The sequence below is a fragment of the Eutrigla gurnardus genome (assembly GCF_963514095.1).
Source record: "Eutrigla gurnardus genome assembly, chromosome: 13".
Lineage (NCBI taxonomy): Eukaryota > Metazoa > Chordata > Actinopteri > Perciformes > Triglidae > Eutrigla > Eutrigla gurnardus.
This window is the reverse complement of record NC_139936.1, coordinates 27,975,203-27,995,466: the sequence shown is the minus strand read 5'-3', so window position 1 is coordinate 27,995,466 and position 20,264 is coordinate 27,975,203. Positions and strand designations below refer to the sequence as shown.

The 20,264-nt window shown below is 41.5% G+C and overlaps 1 protein-coding gene across 1 annotated transcript in view; it reads left to right on the top strand.

Annotated features, from left to right (window-relative positions):
- The window catches only part of cacna1ba (calcium channel, voltage-dependent, N type, alpha 1B subunit, a), a 320,635-nt gene that overhangs the window by 125,195 nt on the left and 175,176 nt on the right, over positions 1 to 20,264 (top strand). Inside the window, exons 8-10 of the mRNA XM_084024282.1 lie at positions 8,319 to 8,434; positions 8,539 to 8,622; positions 13,850 to 13,933. Coding sequence (XP_083880408.1) covers positions 8,319 to 8,434; positions 8,539 to 8,622; positions 13,850 to 13,933 — 284 coding nt within the window. The remainder of the gene's footprint in view (positions 1 to 8,318; positions 8,435 to 8,538; positions 8,623 to 13,849; positions 13,934 to 20,264) is intronic.

Genomic DNA, 20,264 nt, shown 5'->3' with positions numbered 1-20,264 from the left:
ACTATTCGACCGCAGCCAATAATGAAGTTGCACAGAGAGGAACCTGTTTTGGTTGTGTTTACCTTCTGTCTGCAAGATCAAAGTTGGCCTGTTGTGAGAAGACTGAATATGCTGAATTTAAGTTGGAAACACTTTGCTGTCTTCATTCCCTGCACTCACGCCTCCAACGCTCTAAGGGAAAAACTCCCGACCTCTCAAGACATCACACTCCATTTCATTATTCATAATTCTTTACATTCAGACAAAACAAGGTGTTGCCCATAGATATAAAACATTAGATGCACCATTACATCATGATAATAGGATAACCTTCCGCCATCTCACCTGGATATTGTTTACAATCTGTCACGGGATGTACTGACTAATGAGTGAAGGAGGGATGGACCCAAATGCAGTTAAGATTCTCAGAAAGGAAACACACAGACTAAATACACAGGGCTGATTTGGTTCAACGACAGACAGGTGTGGAAACACAAGGGCAGGCTATGGCAGTGTTTCCCACACATTGACCAGCCTGTGGCGCACCACCATAGTCTAATTTAGGCCGCCACAGTCTCAATGTTCGCCCAAAATTATTTTATCAAGGCAAATAGACTTAACTAGCGGCTCAAATGATAGGCCTAAACAGGAGGGCAGCAGCGTTTATAATAAGGGGAAATCCTCGTGGCTGGTTTGGCTCATCAACGTTTTGTATTCCCCCGTCGCCATGACAAGGCGTCCCCTGCGCCAACCCCTCCTCAGCTGCGCGAGTTTGACAGTGCGTGCGCGTATGTCAAAACTACCGAAGCAGTTAAAGGAAAATATTTATTATATTTAATAGTATTAATAATAATAATAATAATAATAGTCATAATAAACCAGCCAGCCCCAATTAGCGTGGGCCAAATCCGGCCTGCGAGAGCAAAGTCTCCGGCACTGTGTGGACCCAGTGACACTATGCAATAACCTGCCATAAGGTGAAATAAAGAGTTCGGTAAAGTTGGAAATATATTCACAGATTCGAAATTCCGGGATCAATAAATCTGAAGTGAAACGTTTTTCAAACATAAATGATGCCTCTGTCCCACCATCATAGACTACAAACTACAAGGACCAAAACCCCGATTTTGTACAAAAAATAAGCCGTCGACATTGATCTCTATGTGCAGCCGGCAGCCGGGCGAGTGTGCAGGGACCGTCTGCAAATTGCAAGACAAAAGCAAGACGCTGCAAACAAAAATTATTAACTCCACTGTAATACTGTACAATATTTTTTTCCTCTTGTGCACCACCTGCTGTAGTGCTGTTGTTTTTTGTTGTTGATCAAACTGGTCATATTTTGTTGATCAAAATTTTCTCCAGGGGCATTCAAATAAATAAATTGTTGATATTGGACTTATTTTCTTTCAAGTGTGCATTTTTTTATCTGTCCCTCAACTCTACATGACTACTACTATATCTGCTACTACAACCAACTACCATTGGTAGTACTAATCATTACAGCAATAATACTTCTAATAATAGCAGCAACAATAATAACATTTGCTCATAAAACAATGTTTAGTGGTCCAAAAAAAACAAACAAAAAAACCCCAGACAATTTGGCCCTCGACTTGGCAACCTGGACATAATTTGGCCCTCAGTCAAAACTAATTGGGGAACCCTGTAATAAACTAATAGTATAAAGGCTCAGCACTGTGTTTTAGTCATTTATGTTTTCATCTTTTCATGAATGCTTAAACTCCTCAACCCCATTTAGTATGTCAACATTTGTATCAGTACCAGCAGTTTGTAAGAAATTGGTCAGTAATTGATATGTCATGTTTTGGTTCTCAAAATTCACCAAATTGATGCATTAAAATGAAATCTATTCAAAATTTTCGAGAGGCAAGGCTGACGAGACAATGAAGACACAGCTGGGAGACAAAAAAAAGAAGGGAAACCAAGACAGGAAGCAAAGCACGTGACAACAAAAGACAGAAGGACTACAAAATAGCACCGTAAACCAAAACAACAAAAACCCACAGTCATGACATAGACAAGACAAGAAAAATACTTCACAACACAGACAGAATGACTACAAAATAACCCCAGAAACCAAAACAACAAAACCGACAGTCATGACACAATCGCCACTAATGGACAGCAACTGGATTTCCTAACTGGTTTATGAGAAGGACCAAAGACACCAGGCAGGCTGATGTAACTGTCCATACATCGTATAGGGTAGATGCAAGATTAATTTTTCATATATGGGGTTACTAAAACTACAAAGTTAGTGAACTAGCTAACTTTAATATTAGCTACCAAGACCAGCTGGGTACTTAGTTATTGTTAATTGATAGCTCTCAAAAGTATTGATGTCAGCTAAACGAATAAGTTATAACCAGTTAGCATTGTTTTAATGTTAGCTATGTTAATGTGGCTCAAAGGCAGTTGTTTAGTAAGATTAGCATTAATAGTAGATTGCTGCTTTCCAATTTCACTTCCTGACCACCAGCTTCTGTGCATGTGTGAACCACATGACTGCACAAGACCTTTTGACTGCATGATTCATAACTTAACCAGAATTTCTTGGGGGTCTTTGGGGTTCATTCTATATAGAGTAAACATTCCTTGAATAAAAAAACAGTATTTATGTATTGGTAAAAAAAAAATACAAGGATTATAAAGATAGCAAAAGTGTCTTTCCTATATGTTCCAATAACAGCAACTTAAAACTGGACCAAGGTAAGATGGCCACCATATGATTCCATCCTGAAATGACAAGTCATACGAACATGTCACATCTACTGTTTTATATTCATGGTTTTGCACCAAAATAAATGTTGTTATTGGCCAGTTGATACGCTGCAGTCCTGCTCAGGATCTCCTGGCTGTTCCTACAATGGGATTACCTGTATTTGAGCACAGTGGTCACGGCTCCACAGCTTTAGAATGCCTTTAGAATTTTCTCATTCATCTATATACAGTACATTCAAACTGACAAAAGCTTTTGAGGGCAGGTAGCCTTTAGCTTGTCCTCTCTGTTTACTGCTCTCTTCACAGAATGTGTTAGGCAAGGCAAGGCAACTTTATTTGAATAGCACATTTCATACACAAGGCAGACTCAAAGTGCTTCACATCATACAACAAAGAGAAAAAAATAGAAGAATTAAAAGAAAATAAAGGCAAAATTAAAAATGCATTACAGAAAGAAAAGGAGAATAAAAACATATTTGCAATAATTAAAAACAGTGCAGACATTAAAAGATTTAGCAGAAAGCTATGGTGAACAAAAGTTTTGGGGCAAGTCTTACATCTTCAGGAAGTTTATTCCAGCTATTTGTTGCATAGTGACTAAATGATGCTCTCTCGTGATTGTTGTTTACTCTGGGAATCACTAACAGATTGGTCTCAGAAGATCTTAGTGGTCTTGTGTTAGATGGCTTCAAAGTTCATGGGGAGATGTAAGGTCACTGATGCAGTCTGCCAGGGGTGTGCTGGGGCCATGCCATTGTTTACAGGCCACGATCTAAGCTTCAGTGCTGACAGGAGAGCACATATGCTGGATTGAGAGGCTATGGACCCCCAAGGGAGGTCACTCAGCTTTTATCCCATCAGTATAGGCAGGCTGGTATAAGAGGTGGCTCTGATCCCAACCCACAACTGTATATTCTATATTATATTACTATATTCTACTTTTTTGAACTGCCTACTTTACATCTAGCATCACCTTGTTGGTTTGTTATGTGCTCATAGTTTTTCTTAGCACATCACAGTTTTCCTTGTCATTCATAGACCATGAACTTGTTCAAAATACGCAAGTACAGTATATGTGCAATCACTTATGGGGGAGTCACAAAGTCAGCGCATCTGTCGACCCACTCGCCACTATTTAAGTTTTACTTTCAGCTGTGAATCAGTGGATTTCTGAACGTTTCTGAAGAGAGATTCTGTCTGTAGCTGCTCAGCACATTCTTGTAGGTTGGGTCATTCTTATGTTGACAAAACTCAGAGAAAAGTAGTTCTGCATGAAAACATCTTTGACGTGTATGTCTCAGCCCAGCCCCCTGTTATGTGATCTCCGTCATGCCGGCCTTGGCTTGCTCGGCAGCGGGGTGAGCGCACTTTACACATTGGCCGCCTCAGACACTCGCGGCGGCTCAGTTAGTCCATTGATAAATAGACACAATATTATGTTAATTACTTTTCATTATTGCTTCATATTACTAATGCAATACAAGTTGGATTTAGTGCTGGATGCTGTCGGTACAGGTCACTGATGTTTTTTAATTTTCCAGAACATGTCACGTTTGCATAAATGAAACCGGTTTAGCTCCGTACATCGAAACCGGACCGTTGAAACCAGAAATCAGCCCAATTCTAGTCATAACCCTCCTAGGGACTGTTTCTGCAAACATCTGTGAAAGAATGGGTCGCTCTCAGGAGCTCAGTGAATTCCAGCGTGGTACTGTGTTAGCATGCCACCTGTGCAACAAGTCCAGTCGTGAAATGTCCTCACTCCTTAATATTCCACAGTCAACTGTCAGTGGGATTATAACAAAGTGGAAGCGATTGGGAACGACAGCAACTCAACAAGAAGTGGTAGACCACGTAAAATGACGGAGCGGGGTCAGCAGATGCTGAGGCACATAGTGCACAGAGGTCACCAACCTTCTGCAGAGTCAATCACTTCAGACCTCCAAACTTCATGTGGCCTTCAGATTAGCTCAAGAACAGTGTAGAGAGCTTCATGGAATGGGTTTCCATGGCGATCAGCTGCATCCAAGCCATATATCAGCAAGTGCAATGCAAAGCGTCGTATGCCGCCAATGGGGTCTAGAGCAGTGGAGACATGTTATCTGGAGTGACCAATCACGCTTCTCCATCCAGCAATCTGATGGACAGGTCTGTCTTCGGCGGTTGCCAGGACAACGGTACTTGTCTGACTGCATTGTGCCACGTGTAAAGTTTGGTGGAGGGGGGATTATGGTGTGGGGTTGTTTTTCAGTTCAATTCAATTTTATTTATAGTGTCATATCGCAACAGATGTTGTCTCAGGACACTAACACATTGTGCAGGACTAGAATACGCTCATGAGTCCCAACGTCACCCAGGGGCAAGTGTTACAGCGACAGTGGCGAGACAAAACTGCGTTAATAGGCTTTTAGGCAGAAATCTCATGTCTTTTTCAAACCTTTCAAACTAGAGGGGTCATTCTGTGTCATTTCATCAAATTTCTAAAAATCTTCCCACCTGACCATCTCAGAATGTCCTGAAAAAATTCAAATACAAAGACACACTTGTTCATAGGACAAATCCAAAATATTAGGTCTCTACTGTCAACAGTTTTCTCATGAAACATCATTGAATGAAGCGTAGTTTAGACGGTTTTTGGCATCATACTCTGAAAAGCCATTTTTAAACAGCAATATCTGGAAAACTATCTCACCTGTGGCCTTCAAAATTTCTACAGTGTATATCTGTTACTAATAGCCTCCAGACATGGAATATCAGGGGTGTAGCTCAATGATAACCTAGTATGGTAGGTACTTAAAATGTGGCTTGTTGAAATAAAGTAGTACATTTGAAGAGTGGCTGAGCTCCCATTTTTGCAGATAAAAGACTTCTATCACTTCTGCCTCTATCTCTGGTGTTAGCTTAAACATAGGAGACATAGGAGAGCCGCTCCATCCAAAGTGGGGTGGATGCCATCTCTCCTGATCAGACCAGGTTTTCCTCAGAAAGCCTGCCAATTATCAACGAAGCCCACATTGTTATCTGGACACAACCTTGACAGCCAGCAGTGGAAAGATGACATGCGGCTGATACATGTCAGGAGCTGGGCTTGGCCCCAATAGTTCCAGTGAAAGGAACTCTGAATGCTTCAGCATGTTCCAACATGACTGCATCAGTGCACAAAGCAAGGTCCATAAAGACATGGATTAGGGAGTTTGGTGTGGATGAACTTGACTGGCCTGCACAGAGTCCTGACCTCAACCCGATAGAACACCTTTGGGATTAATTAGAGTGGAGACTGAGAGCCAGGCCTTCCCGTCCAACATCAGTGTGTGACCTCACAAATACACTTCTGGAAGAATGGTCAAAAAGTCCCATCAACACACTTCTAAACCTTGTGGAAAGTCTTCCCAGAAGAGTTGAAGCTGTTCTAGCTGCAAAGGGTGGACCGACGTCATATTAAGCCCTGTGGATTAAGAATGGGATGTCATTTAAGTTCATATGCGAGGTGTCAAGGCAGGTGAGCAAATATGCACTTTTGTATTATGCAATGAAATGCAGTTTGTTTTGATGGTGATAATGTAGTTTCTGCAGTAAAGCAGCTTTTTGAGGAGAATCTAGTTGTGTTTCTATACATCTTTAAACTGGTGTGACTGTTTCTGCAGGAGAAGAATATGTGGATGAATGCAATTATCTGATTCAGTGTAGATCTGAGTCTGTGTAATGTTTGTTTGTCCCCATGCTGGCATATGTATCAGTATGGATGGGTGTGAGGCTCAGTCTGGCTGTAAACAGCTACAATGCTGAGAAATCTCACACTAAAGTGGCAGGCAGCCACTGCAATGCAGAGCAGAGCTTCCCCTCCACTGTGTGGACACACGGCAGTCAGACTGGAAATCCCTGGCTGTTATATCAATACTCTGTCTTCCTCTCTCTTAGGGCTGGGCCATTTTATGATCTCAATCCAGCATTGTGATCAAATTTATGTGTATTTCGGTGATTTCGATTCGGTGAAGACTTACATTATTACGTAACATAATTACTCAACACGGATAGATCAAACAGCCTACAAGCAGCCAAAAATACACGCGACTGCAGCCAGTCAGCTATCGACACATACACTCACCGGCCACTTTATTAGGTACACCTTGCTAGTACCGGGTTGGACCCCTTTTGCCTTCAGAACTGCCTTAATCCTTCGTGGCATAGATTCAACAAGGTACTGGAAACATTCCCCAGAGAGTTTGGTCCATATTGACATGATAGCATCACGCAGTTGCTGCAGATTTGTCAGCTGCACAAATCTGCAGCAACTGAGATCTGGTGACTGTGGAGGCCATTTAAGTACAGTGAACTCATGGTCATGTTCAAGAAACCAGTCTGAGACGATTGGCACTTTATGACATGGCGCGTTATCCTGCTGGAAGTAGCCATCAGAAGATAGGTACACTGTGGTCATAAAGGGATGGACATGGTCAGCAACAATACTCAGGTAGGCTGTGGCGTTGACACGATGCTCAATTGGTACTAATGGGCCCAAAGTGTGCCAAGAAAATATCCCCCACACCATTACACCACCACCACCAGCCTGAACCGTTGATACAAGGCAGGATGGATCCATGCTTTCATGTAGTTAACGCCAAATTCTGACCCTACCATCCGAATGTCGCAGCAGAATCAAGACTCATCAGACCAGGCAACGTTTTTCCAATCTTCTATTGTCCAATTTTGGTGAGCCTGTGTGAATTGTAGCCTCAGTTTCCTGTTCTTAGCTGACAGGAGTGGCACCCGGTGTGGTCTTCTGCTGCTGTAGCCCATCCGCCTCAAGGTTCGACGTGTTGTGCGTTCAGAGATGCTCTTCTGCATACCTCGGTTGTAACGAGTCGTTATTTGAGTTACTGTTGCCTTTCTATCAGCTCGAACCAGTCTGGCCATTCTCCTCTGACTTCTGGCATCAACAAGGCATTTGCGCCCACAGAACTGCCGCTCACTGGATATTTTCTCTTTTTCGGACCATTCTCTGTAAACCCTAGAGATGGTTGTGCGTGAAAATCCCAGTATATCAGCAGTTTCTGAAATACTCAGACCAGCCTGTCTGGCACCAACAACCATGCCATGTTCAAAGTCACTTAAATCACCTTTCTTCCCCATTCTGATGCGCGGTTTGAACTGCAGCAGATCGTCTTGACCATGTCTACATGCCTAAATGCATTGAGTTGCTGCCATGTGATTGGCTGATTAGAAATTTGCCTTAACGAGCAGTTGAACAGGTGTACCTAATAAAGTGGCCGGTGAGTGTACATACATATTTAATAAGAAGATACTACCATGGGAGGGATCAGGGTGAGCCATCATTAATTAGAGACACCATACATTGAACAAAGGGCTCGAAATTAGAGCCCGACCGATATATCGGCGGGCCGATATTATCGGCCGATATTAGGCATTTTAGTCAAATAGTCAAATATATTTTCAACTTTGCTGGACACTGAATCTGTGTTCCCAACTGGAAGCCAACCTGCTGTATACCTCTGCTCCAGGGTGTTGCTTCTCAGATCAAATAAACATCTGTGTGTGTGTGTGTTTTTTTGTTGTGGTTTTTTTTTGTCTTTCTACAGGGAGTTTGCCAAGGAGAGAGAGCGGGTGGAGAAGAGACAAGAATTCCTGAAGCTCCGCAGACAACAGCAAATAGAAAGAGAGTTAACTGGATACCTGGAGTGGATCTGCAGAGCTGGTCACAAAAACACACATTTGAATGAAAAGTCCTGACTTAATTGATGTTGACACAAATCTGACTGGTTTATGATTTTAAATTCAGGTGTGGTATTTGTGTTGTAGAGGAGGTGATGTTGGCTGAAGAAGACAAGAACGCAGAGGAAAAATCCTTGGATGGAGCTTGGTACAAAAGGAAACACAATTCTGGTGAGAACTGCGGTCTTTTCAATGAATTGAGAAGATAGATATTAACCAGGTTGAAAAATCTGGCCTGTAGCTGGACGGGAGTTTTGGATCTTTATAAGGTTTAAGGAGGTGACTGATTGGAGCAGTGTTCTAAATTTGGTGGAAGTATGCATTTTTTTTAACTTCAAATACCATTCTGTGGAAAATTGTTGCCAGTAGTACACTATTACTAACACTATTATGCAGATGTTGGAGGGCCTCGTGGAGTTCAGCTATCGTGATAGGTGAGTCCAAAGTCAAGATCTGATCTTTATATAATTTAGGCAAGTGTATGGTGTTAAGTAATTTTTCAATGCTAGAGTTAGATGGATCAATCTGTGAGTTTCTTTATAAAAGTCTCTAAAGGTGGTATTTATTTCTTCAGGTATCTGAGTTATTTTCCCAGCTGAGTCCTGAATAGAGGAAAAAGTCAAAAGTTTTAGCTGATTAGCCAGAATGCTAGATTTGTTGCTGTATTCAAAGCTTCAAATTCAATTCAGATTCAAATCGTAATCTCTGCATTTGGAACTCAGGGGTAGATTTACTAAGACTGGCGCAGTTTGTGCTGCGTTTGCTATTGCGAGTTCGCATTGCGAGTTCGCCACCAGCAAGAGACCAACGACTACGGACCATCGCTGCAGGCATGGTCTGTATTCTGCAGGGGACCTCCGACGTTCCAACGTCTCCATTTTAAATTCTATCAATTTCAATATAATTCAATTCAATTTTATTTATAGTGTCAAATCACAACAGAAGTCATCTCAGGACACTTAACACATTGAGCAGGACTAGAATACGCTCAAAATTTCAAGAGTCAACACAATTTCAAATTCCCAACATCACCCAGGGGCAAGCGTTACAGCGACAGTGGCGAGAAAAAACTGCCTTAATAGCCTTTTAGGCAGAAATCTCGTGCAGCCCAGGCCCTTGGGTTCCAACTGCATTTGGTGTTGGTAGTATGGTATTAGTAGCATTAACAGTAGTGGTGGTATTAACAGAAGCAATAGTATCAACAGTAGTAGTCCATGGCAGCAGGCACAGCCACGCCGAGATGGATCCATCCCAACCACGTCGCCGTAGACCAGAAAGCAGGAGCAGTTGAGCAGTCACACAGCGGGCAGGTGGAACTACAATGTGGTGTTTCCAGCATCAGGCCAGTTAGCAGTCTGCATCGGTCAGGACCTCAGTGGACTCTGCTGGACCAGAAAGCATAGCCAGACTCCCGGGAGTGATCCCGGGAGTAGTCAAGTTAGTGACAGTAGAGATGCCGATTTTAGTCAATTACTTTAATTAAAAATACAGGCGGTAAGAGGCAAACAGGACCACAACATCGGTGCAGTCCGGATCAGGTTCCACCACGGTCCAGGGAGACCTGCTAGGCAAGAGAGCACAGGGACTCCGGGGGAACATACACAGAGAGAGCGCGAGAGAGAGAGAGAGAGAGAGAGAGGCTCAGTGTGCCACTATAATCCCCCAGCAGTCTAGGCCTATAGCAGCTTAACCAAGAGCTGGCTCAGGGCAAACCTGAGCCAGCCCTAGCTATAAGCGGTGTCAAAGAGAAAGGTTTTAAGCCTACTCTTAAATGTGGGAACAGTGTCTGCCTCACGAACCAGAACCGGAAGACGGTTCCACAGAAGAGGAGCTTGATGGCTGAAAGCTCTGGCCCCTGTTCTAATTTTGGAGACTTTAGGAACTACAAGTAACCCTTTATTCTGAGAGCGTAGTGCTCTCGGAGGACAGTAGGGTTTAATGAGCTCTTTAAGATATGATGGTGCCAGTCCATTAAGAGCCTTGTAAGTGAGGAGAAGGATTTTAAATTCTATTCTGGATTTTACTGGCAGCCAGTGCAGAGAAGCTAATACAGGAGAAATGTGATCCCTTCTTCTGGTTTTAGTCAGAACACGAGCTGCAGCATTCTGGACCAGCTGGAGAGATTTAAGAGATGTATTAGAGCAGCCTGATAATAAAGAATTACAATAGTAAAGCCTTGAGGTAACAAATGCATGGACGAGTTTTTCTGCATCTTTTTGAGACAGCATTGGCCTAATTTTAGTAATGTTACGCAGGTGAAAGTAGGCTGTCCTCGTGGTTTACATATAACAATGTAGATCAAGTCCAGTGTTATGCCCCTGTCTAGGGGAAATAAAGGCACAACACAAAAGTATATGTGTTCATACCCCAAACCAACACGCAGAATCAATTTTCATCGTGGAAATAATGCAGGGTTTTTATTATTTTCCACACAAAAAGAGAAATAAAGCAAACTTCAACAAAAAGCGCTGCCTACCATAGGGCAGGATAACCTACCAACAAAAACACAATGGCTAAACTAACTCCCTATGCTAAGTCAAAACAGGAAAATACTTGAACAAAGGAAAAATGGCAGCTCACTCCTATACCAAACAAAAATCCATCCAAAATGGCGACAAAAGGTCAAGCCAAACAAAAGAACAAAGCACTAAGGCTCAAGGCTAATTTCACTAAGAAAGGGTACAATGCACAAGGTTTGAGAGACGAAGGATGAAACGCCGCCTGCTGCTGCCTCTGCTGCTGCCGCCGCCTGCCGCTGGCTTGTTTGGATCAGCCAATCAGCTGCTGACCAGTTCCCTTAACAGCTAATTGCAGCACCTGAATTTAATGGGAAAGATCCTCGCCACAGCAGAGCACTCAGTCGGAGGAAATACATGCACACAGAAAAGGAAAGACAAGCACTAAAACACATACACACACATACACTATAATATAGTATGTGTGTGTACTGTATTATTGCATGGCTGCTTAATCTGTAACGCTGGATGATTTCTGGTTTGCATCATTGAAAAAGTATGATTTGTGTGGCGCTTCCTGGTTTAGACCTGCTTTTAAGAGGCGGAGAATTTTCCCGCAGAATAGACGCTGGCAGTTTTTGTAAATACCGGCAATATATAATTAGGTGTACTCTATGCTTATCCTCCGATCTTCCTGGATCATTCTGGATCAGAAAGCTATTGTTTCGACCTATATGAGCTATAAAGCTTATATACAGGTAACCCAATTAAAAGAACATACTTGAACCTATGAATTGCAAGAAAAGCTGGGATTAAATTTAGCCTTATGAAACGCCAAGTCAAATACATTCAACTTGCTCCAAAAAATCCATTTAAGTCATTTTGTAATTATGGCTGTGGTATATTTCCACAGAACATACCAAAAGGTGTTGTTTTGTGTTCACTATAAACCGATTTCGTGTTGAGAAGAACATAATGTATTTACACTCTTTAAACGAGTTAAACGACTGTAAGTCACCGATGTTCTTCTCTTCTATTTCCCTCATGAATAATTAAAATCGTTAAATGGTATTTTCCCCTGCGTTTATTTGCGATATAAAGGCGAATTGCTTCACTTTCTGGACAGCTCAGTGGTTTGTGCGTGCGCTCCCGCGAGGGGGTGCATTCCACGGCAGGGGTGCTGAATACGGCACAACACCGGCACAAACAGCTTCTTTCATTTTTTTGTGTGATATGATGAATAGGTAAGTAATCTGTAGTTAGTAATCTGTAGTACCCAATCGGATTCAATACTATCTTGCAAAAAGAATCGATACTTTTGCTGTCAACAGTCCCCTCTCCCGACAGACAGCTACAGCTCCGTCCCTCTCTAGCAGCGCTGCAGACAGACAGCTACATCTCCGTCCCTCTCTAGCAGCGCTGCAGACAGACAGCTGCAGCTGGCTAATAATGTATGTATGTAATAATAATGACTAATAGTACCGTAATGATGGAGCTAGGCAGCTAACGCTATCAGTCCTGCCCGTCTTATGTTAAGAGACATTAATTTAACAAGATAACACAATAATGTGTGTCTGTTGGCATACACCAAAATGCCAAATGACCACCAGCAGGTGGCGCTATAATCAAGGTGAAAGCATCCCACACCGTCTGTCACACAACTCGTGTGTTCCGTAAAGTCAGCCGTTTGTTTGTTTCCCCCTAAAGGCCTGAATAAAAATAAGTTAATGAGTGTGTGTTGTATGTAATCATATGTGAAAGCCCTTGTGTGTGTACGGTGTGTATGTGTGCGTGTTTCATTTTTTTTCTTTATTTTACAGATGAGCTCACAATATAGTGCTCTCTATAGAACTCCCTGGATAGTGAGCAGGGAGTAGTGAACAAATTACAATTGTTTGCTGTTCCGGCTCCCAAATGGTGGAACGAGCTCCCCTATTGAGATCTGGACAGCAGAAAGTCTACACATCTCCTGTCACAGGCTAAAAACATATCTCTACAAACTGCACCTTGGCTATAAAGATGGTTGATATATGTTTTAAAAAGATTGCACTTAAGTCCTGCATTTATATGTAGCACTTTGTAATTTGGCCTATTTGCATCTAATGCAGTTGTTAAATACAATTTTTGGAAGTTGCTTTAGATAAAATTGAATCTTCTACTCATCTTACAATGATTGTTAACATTTGATAAATAAATGGACCTGCATTTACAGTATGTATCGTTTTTCTAGTCTTTTCGACTTCTCAAGGCGCTAATACTATTCACACACTGATGGCAAAGGAGTTTATTTGGGGACACTTTGGCGACTGTGGACTGGAGAAACCCAGAATTGAACCACCGATTTTCCAATCGGGGGACGACTCGCTCTACCTCTGAGCCACAGCAGCCCAAATAGTTTAGCAGTCATGAAAATGTATTATGATTTAGCTTATTGACAATGCTGATAAATCATTCTGGCCCATAGGAAAACCAAATCGAACGAAACAGATATCAATTCAGACATCTTATTTTGTTGACCATCAGTCAGAAATTCTTCCAGGCCTAAATATGGGAATAAAACCTTCCAATGCAGGGTCCCTGTGAACACCATATAACACACTTATGGTTCCTAATATACTACAACCATATCAGATGATAAAGATTTAATTACATTAGTCGTGTGCTTTATGTTGAAAATATTATGTATATATATAATAAGGAAGTATGAATTGAACATGAATAAGTTAATAATAAGTGTATGGATAATTAAATAAAAGGAAGCATTCCAGATATAGCCACATTGGTAATTGACTACCACAGGGCAGAGTGATAACTACATGCAGACTAAAATAAAGAATCTTACACATTGGTCTTCAACAGAAGCATCATGAATCAGAGGTAGGCTAAATCAGATTAGTTGCCTTATAACATGTGTGATTTAATTTTCCAAATTGTATTCACAGTGCTGAAAAGGACCAAGAAGAGTAAGAATGACCTCATCAATGCAGAGGAAGGCGAGGACCACTTCACTGACATCTCATCTGTTGGTAAGACACAAAATCTGCCATATGTATGTATTTTTAATTAAAATTAAATTGTATTTTATTATTTTATTTTAAAAGGATGATGTATGCTGTTGAAGTCTAATCCACTCCGTAAATATCAGTGGTTTAAGTTTTGAGGAAGTAGATTCACTCAATCCGTCAGGCTACAAGAGTATGGTCTGTTGTTGTGGCGGAGCTTTCACTGAGGGATGCAGCGAGTCCTCCTCTCTTCTGGTCTGGTCGGTGAATCAGTGAGTGCATCCATGCAGCAAGTTGAGATGAGGAGTGATCCACAGTAACAAAACCTCAGCTGCTTCGAACTACGGCCGAAGTTTAACTCCGTGGAAGTCACTTAACCACCTTCTCTTGTCCGTGTTAACTTCTAGCAGCCACTTGCTCAGGTAAACTGATGGACTAGGTCATGTTAAAATGTGATTTTACAGGTTTAAAAGAGAGTAGCGAGTCACGCAATCAATCGTTTGAATTTGTATATTTTGACCGCCGTTAGCAGCAAGGGAATGGAGACAGCAGACTTGACTCACCCGGATCACCACATCAGTTCAAGGATCCGGGTGATATGAGTGAATCTTCTCCCATCTCTAGTCTGATTGTCTCATCAGCCTTGCCTCTTGTTCTCCCCAGCCTGCCCTTGTGTTTCCCCACCTGTCTCGTTCTCCTAATCAGCCCTTGTGTATTTAGTCTGTGTGTTCCCTTTGTTTCATTGCACGTTCGTCTGTTGATGTTGTCCCACCATCCGATCAGTCCTTCCTTTCCTGACAGTGTGTGTCTCCCGTGTCTTCCCAGTGTTTTTCTTTTTTTTAGAAACTTTGTTCACCGTTTTGTAAATTCTGTTTTCTGTTGGTTTCTGTTGTGGCTTTTTTTTTTTATACTGTTTTTGCCCTCATGGCCTCCCTTAGTTGGACTGTGTTTTTGTTAGTTTCCCTTATTCTAATAAACCTTTTTGTTTCCTTAAATCTGCGTTTTGGGTCCATACCTTTTTACTCTGTGTAACACTTATTATATGAATATATAGTAATAAAGGAAGTAATATATGGGCTAGAATATGATTAGGTTCATCTATTAGAGCACAATGGAATGTCTCAAGAAGACTCAGAGGCAGTTATGTAAATATAAAAAAAAAAAAATATGCCAGCTTTAGTAATACAAAAAATATGAAGTATCACAATAGCACCAAATGTAACCCAAAAATATTGATTTCTCAATTTTATCTTGGGTGCACCCTTTAACCTGAATTTTAGAATCAATCTTAAATTCAAGTATAAATCATCAAATTCAAATTAAGTTCACATACTCACAATAAACAAGCTAGTGCTAGCTTGCGGCTAATAGCGCTAACAACAACAGAGTTGAATAACTCACTTATGTTTAGCGTCACTCTCCTAGGACCCTGACGTTTTATAGTCCCTGGTAAACTCTTATTCGTCTTCCATTTCTCTCCTTTATTTCCTTATTTTTAGGTCAATAGTTAACACCAGTCTGAGTCCGTGGTTGCAGTCGAATAGTCAAAAAATGAGGTCCTAACTCGTCACAGGGTTAAGGAAAGTTGGGAGGAGAACTCAAAAGGATTTAGGAAAAGACGACCGCGGTGCTCAGAGAATCCGACCGGACTTTCACTAAGCTATGTCATTATAATGGTGCTGATGATTGACAGCTGATGATCGGCACCGTTGATTGACGTGCGTCTCCGCTCGAGAAACTACAATAATGGACTACAAAAAGCACGTTGTCCACTTCTCCCCATGTTGATTGAAAATTTGTTTATTTGGATAAAACCCCTTGAGATGTACCATCTCGTTTTCGAGGGGGTCCAAACATATAGACATACATAGATTCAACAGACAAACATGTTCTCAGCAATATAGAAAAACAAACAGACAAAACAAGCAAACAAACCAAAAAAAAACAAAAAAAAGGAAGACAAAAACAAAAGTACAAACAAGGACAAACCACAGTTATTGTAACTACATATGTACAGCACAAAACAACCGTAATAAAGCCACAATGGTCAACACTGAGACTAGAATGATTAGTGTCAGTTCAACAAATCAGAAATGCATCTTCAGTGAAAACAGGAACAGGTCACCATGAGATGAGAAGACAGAGCATGCTTGAAAATACCAAGAGAGGAACTGGATCTGATATTAGCAGGAAGGTTGTTCCAATCTGCTGGTGCTTTAAACATAAAAGCTCTTCTACCAAATGATTTAATGACATTGGGAACAGAAAAAAAGGGTTGCGATGAATGTCTAATATGATAACTTGTTGTATATAGTGTAAGATACTGCTGTAGATAGGATGGGTAATTAAAGTAAATGCATTTGTATATCAGCTGTAACCAGTGCATGTGTCTTCTCATATTCAATGTTGGCCAGTTGAGTCTAGTGTACATTGTGCAGTGATGGGTAAGAAAAGGGCATCCAAGGACAAATCTACAGAGTCTATTGTAGGCTATGTTAAGTGAAGCAATGTCTGATTTATGAGCACTTTGATATATAACATCACAATAATCTATAATTGGGAGTATAAGTTGAGTGGCCAGTTTCTTACGTACATTAAATGGAAAACAAGTACGAGAACGATACAACATATTAATCCCAAAATTGACTTTGCGTAAAAGATGATTAATGTGAGGTTTAAAAGTAAGTTCAGAGTCTAGCCAAACGCCAAGATATTTGAAGGGGTCAACTTTATGCAGTGGAGAGCCGTCATTACAGTTTATAACACAAGAACCAGGGATGGATTTAAGTTTTTGTCTGGTACCAAATATCATAATATAGGATTTTGATTTATTAAGAAGGAGTTACAAGACAACCATTCCTGGACAGAAATAAAGTCGGACTGAATTTGTGTTATGTCAGACTGGGATGTATATATGACGGTGTCATCAGCATAAAGTTGAACACGGCATTTAGCAAGACTTGTTGGGAGATTATTTACATAGATCGGAAATAGAAGTGGGCCAAGAGTTGACCCCTGAGGGACACCACATTGTTGCGTAAGAAAATCAGATTGATATCCATTTAAGACAACACACTGTTTTCTGTTGTGAAGGTAAGAGCTAAACCACTGGACTGCATTGAGAGAGAGACCAATATTGTACAGTTTGTCTAATAGAAAATAGCGATCAACAAAATCAAAAGCTTTACTTAAATCAATAAAGATTGCACCAGTGAGTTCACCATTTTCAGCAGCAGAAAACACATCATTTGTAAATTTCAAAAGAGCAGTTGTTGTTGAATGGTTTGACCTGAAACCCGACTGGAAAGGTGATAGTATATTGTTAATTGTGAGGTAGTGAGAAAGTTGATTATAAATAACTTTTCAAATACACAACATCGCCAAGTACATCGCCTCCTTTATGGAGTGGGATGATGCGGGCACATTTCCAGACAGCTGGTATCTCACAGGTCGCCAATGAAAGGTTGAATAGATCAGCAAGTGGATATATTAGAACATGGGGAGCTAACTTAATGTACCTGTTCTGTAAACCATCAAGTCCTGGACTGCTATTCACCTTCAGGTCATTGATGGCATTCTGAACTTCTAATGGTGAGATTTTCCTAAAGGAAAAGGAACTGGAACTGGGACAGGCTGAAATATGGCTAGAGGAAGATATAATATTGGATTCAGGTAGCAATGAGGAACATACAGTCGAGAAGTGCTGATTGAAAGTTTGGGCAATAGTTAGTGAATCATGGATTATAGTATCCTCAGCTCTTATTTTATTAATAGAGTGCTTGTCAGATGTATTAATAATGGTTTTAATTTGATTCCAGAATTGTTTAGGATTCTTAAAGTTGGATGTGAGAGATTCTTTATAGTAGTTGGATTTTGCGTTACGTGTTTTTGTTTTGCTCATATTACGTAGTTGCCGGTACACTTCCCAATCAGCATTGTCACAAGTTCGACAATAAGTTGCCCACGCCTTGTCCCTCTCACTAAAGAGACTTATAAGATCAGAGTTGATCCATGGTAAATGTTTGCCCTTGACTTTGACAGTTCTCCAAGGTGCATGTCTATCAACAACATCAGTAAATTCATCATACAGAAAATCCCAAGCATCCTGAACATTCGGTATAAGTTGGTATCTGTCCCAGTTAATATTAATCAAATCATTAATAAATAGAGCAGGGTTCAGTTTCTTATATTGTCTAATTTTGATTAACTTAGGGGGTAATTTAGCTAATTTAATTTTCCATTCACAAAAAATGATTGAGTGGTCACTGAAGCAGTCAGACTGATACCAGCCTTTAGGATTCTATCAGGGTGTGACACAACAAGACACAGATCCAAACGTAAAGAATAGAAAATGAATAAAAATAAAAAATACAACAAGAAGGCCCAGTAGCCCCAGAGACCAAGTCCCAGAGCCTTTCCGCAAGTACACCTAACTGCGTAGGTGCAGTCCATCAAATCAAAGCACAGTCTGCATTGAGCTGAGGGAAAAAGATGTAGCTCAAAGATAACCAGATAACATAAGTAGTAGTAAATAAATGTTGTTGGTTTTATAAACAGCTCATTCACTGACGGGCTTCAGGTCCAGCAGCTCCTCCTTCCTGTTTGACCGTTTGTTGTATTTACATTTCATTTGTGGTTTTATTTTTGTTTTTGTCAAATTTGTAACATGATTTAAATAAATAAAAATTAGCGTTCAATTATTATCACTATCCACACACATTCATCAGACTAGCGGCTACATCAAGTTGCTGATTGGCTAAAATTATGTTTTTACTACTGTTCATAGGGTATCAATCGCTACTTGACACTGGGTATCAATTGCTACTTGATACTGCACTGGATTAGTTACTCTATTATTATTCATAGCTTCAACTGTTAAATGCAACCCATTATGTCATGTGGGTTACGCGGGGGGTTTAGCTCAGGAGGTAGAGCGTTCGGCTGGCAACCGCAAGATTGCTGGTTCGATCCTCGGCTCCTCCTAGCTGAGTGCCTGGTGTCCCTGAGCAAGACACCTCACCCCAATTGCTCCTGACGAGCTGGCTGTCGCCCTGCGTGGTTGACTCCGCCGTCAGTGTGTGAATGTGTGAGTGAATGGGTGAGTCATTCCTGTAAAGCGCTTTGGAGAAAAGCGCTATATAAATGAGGCCATTTACCATTTACATCTGTGGTTAATGCCAGGGGTGGCAAGCAAACCGGGAGCTGTGTGACCACCACAAAACCTGGTAACGGACAAGCACACCGTTACCACCGTTTGTTGCTGCTGTGCTGCCAAAGCTGTTTCCCTGACCTGCCAGGTGAGTGTGACCACGACTTGGCTGGAGGGCAGGATGGTGTGAGATGGAGGGCAGGTCTCTGCCGAGACATCTGGTTTGACATTTCTGGAACCTGGACAATATGTAAAAAACAGTTGAAGTGATCTCAGTGACTGATTGTATGTAGGACATATTCTTGTGCAGGTATACTTGTGGTCAGTCCATGCTACAAATGACTGCTCGCTGCCCTTGAGCCAGTGCCTACAGCTCCCAGTTGCTCAAGTCATAGTTGTGCACTCTAAGAGAGAGATGGCAAGAATGGAATGTACAGAGGTTAAGTTTGTTATCCAGACCAGCATTTTGAAAGAGAACTGCCCCAGCACTGGAATCAGATGGATGATGGCAATGAATGGAACCAGCTTCAGGTGTATATGTTGATTGGCAGAGAAGGATGTAGGTCAGCCAAGCCATCATACACACACACCTCAACACACACATACACACACACACACACACACACACACACACACACACACACACAAACACACAATGCATTATTTGAGGTAGGGCTTGTTAAGGGTAGAGGTATGGGGGGGGGGGGGGGGGGGGGGGGTGATGTTCTTCACACATGCAGCGGGAGGTGTACACAGTTGCGATCTCTGGGAGGCTGATCCCAATGATACTTACTGCAGCTTTGACCACTCTGTGTAGGGCGTCCTTCTCTGCACTGGTGCAGCCGGCAAACCACACCAGCAGCCTGTAGATCAGGACACTCTAAGTTGACCGTAAGTCTCTGGGTATGTTTTGCCCATCTTAGCTTCCTGAGGAAGAAGAGGCATTGTTGGGCCTTTGCTGTGGCAGAGGCAATGTTTTTTCACCACGAAAGGTCCTCAGTCACACCAAGGAACGTAAAGGATTACTTCACCCATTTGCATTAAGCTTTGTATCATTAGAAACCCGGTAGTATTTTTGAATGTTCGTGCATCATTCCCTCATTTTCCCCAGAGACAGATCTCTGTATTTCTATTCGGAAAAACAGCCTCCGATGACGCAAATATCATCATGTTGCATCATCGGAGGCTGCTTTGGTTAGAGGGGGT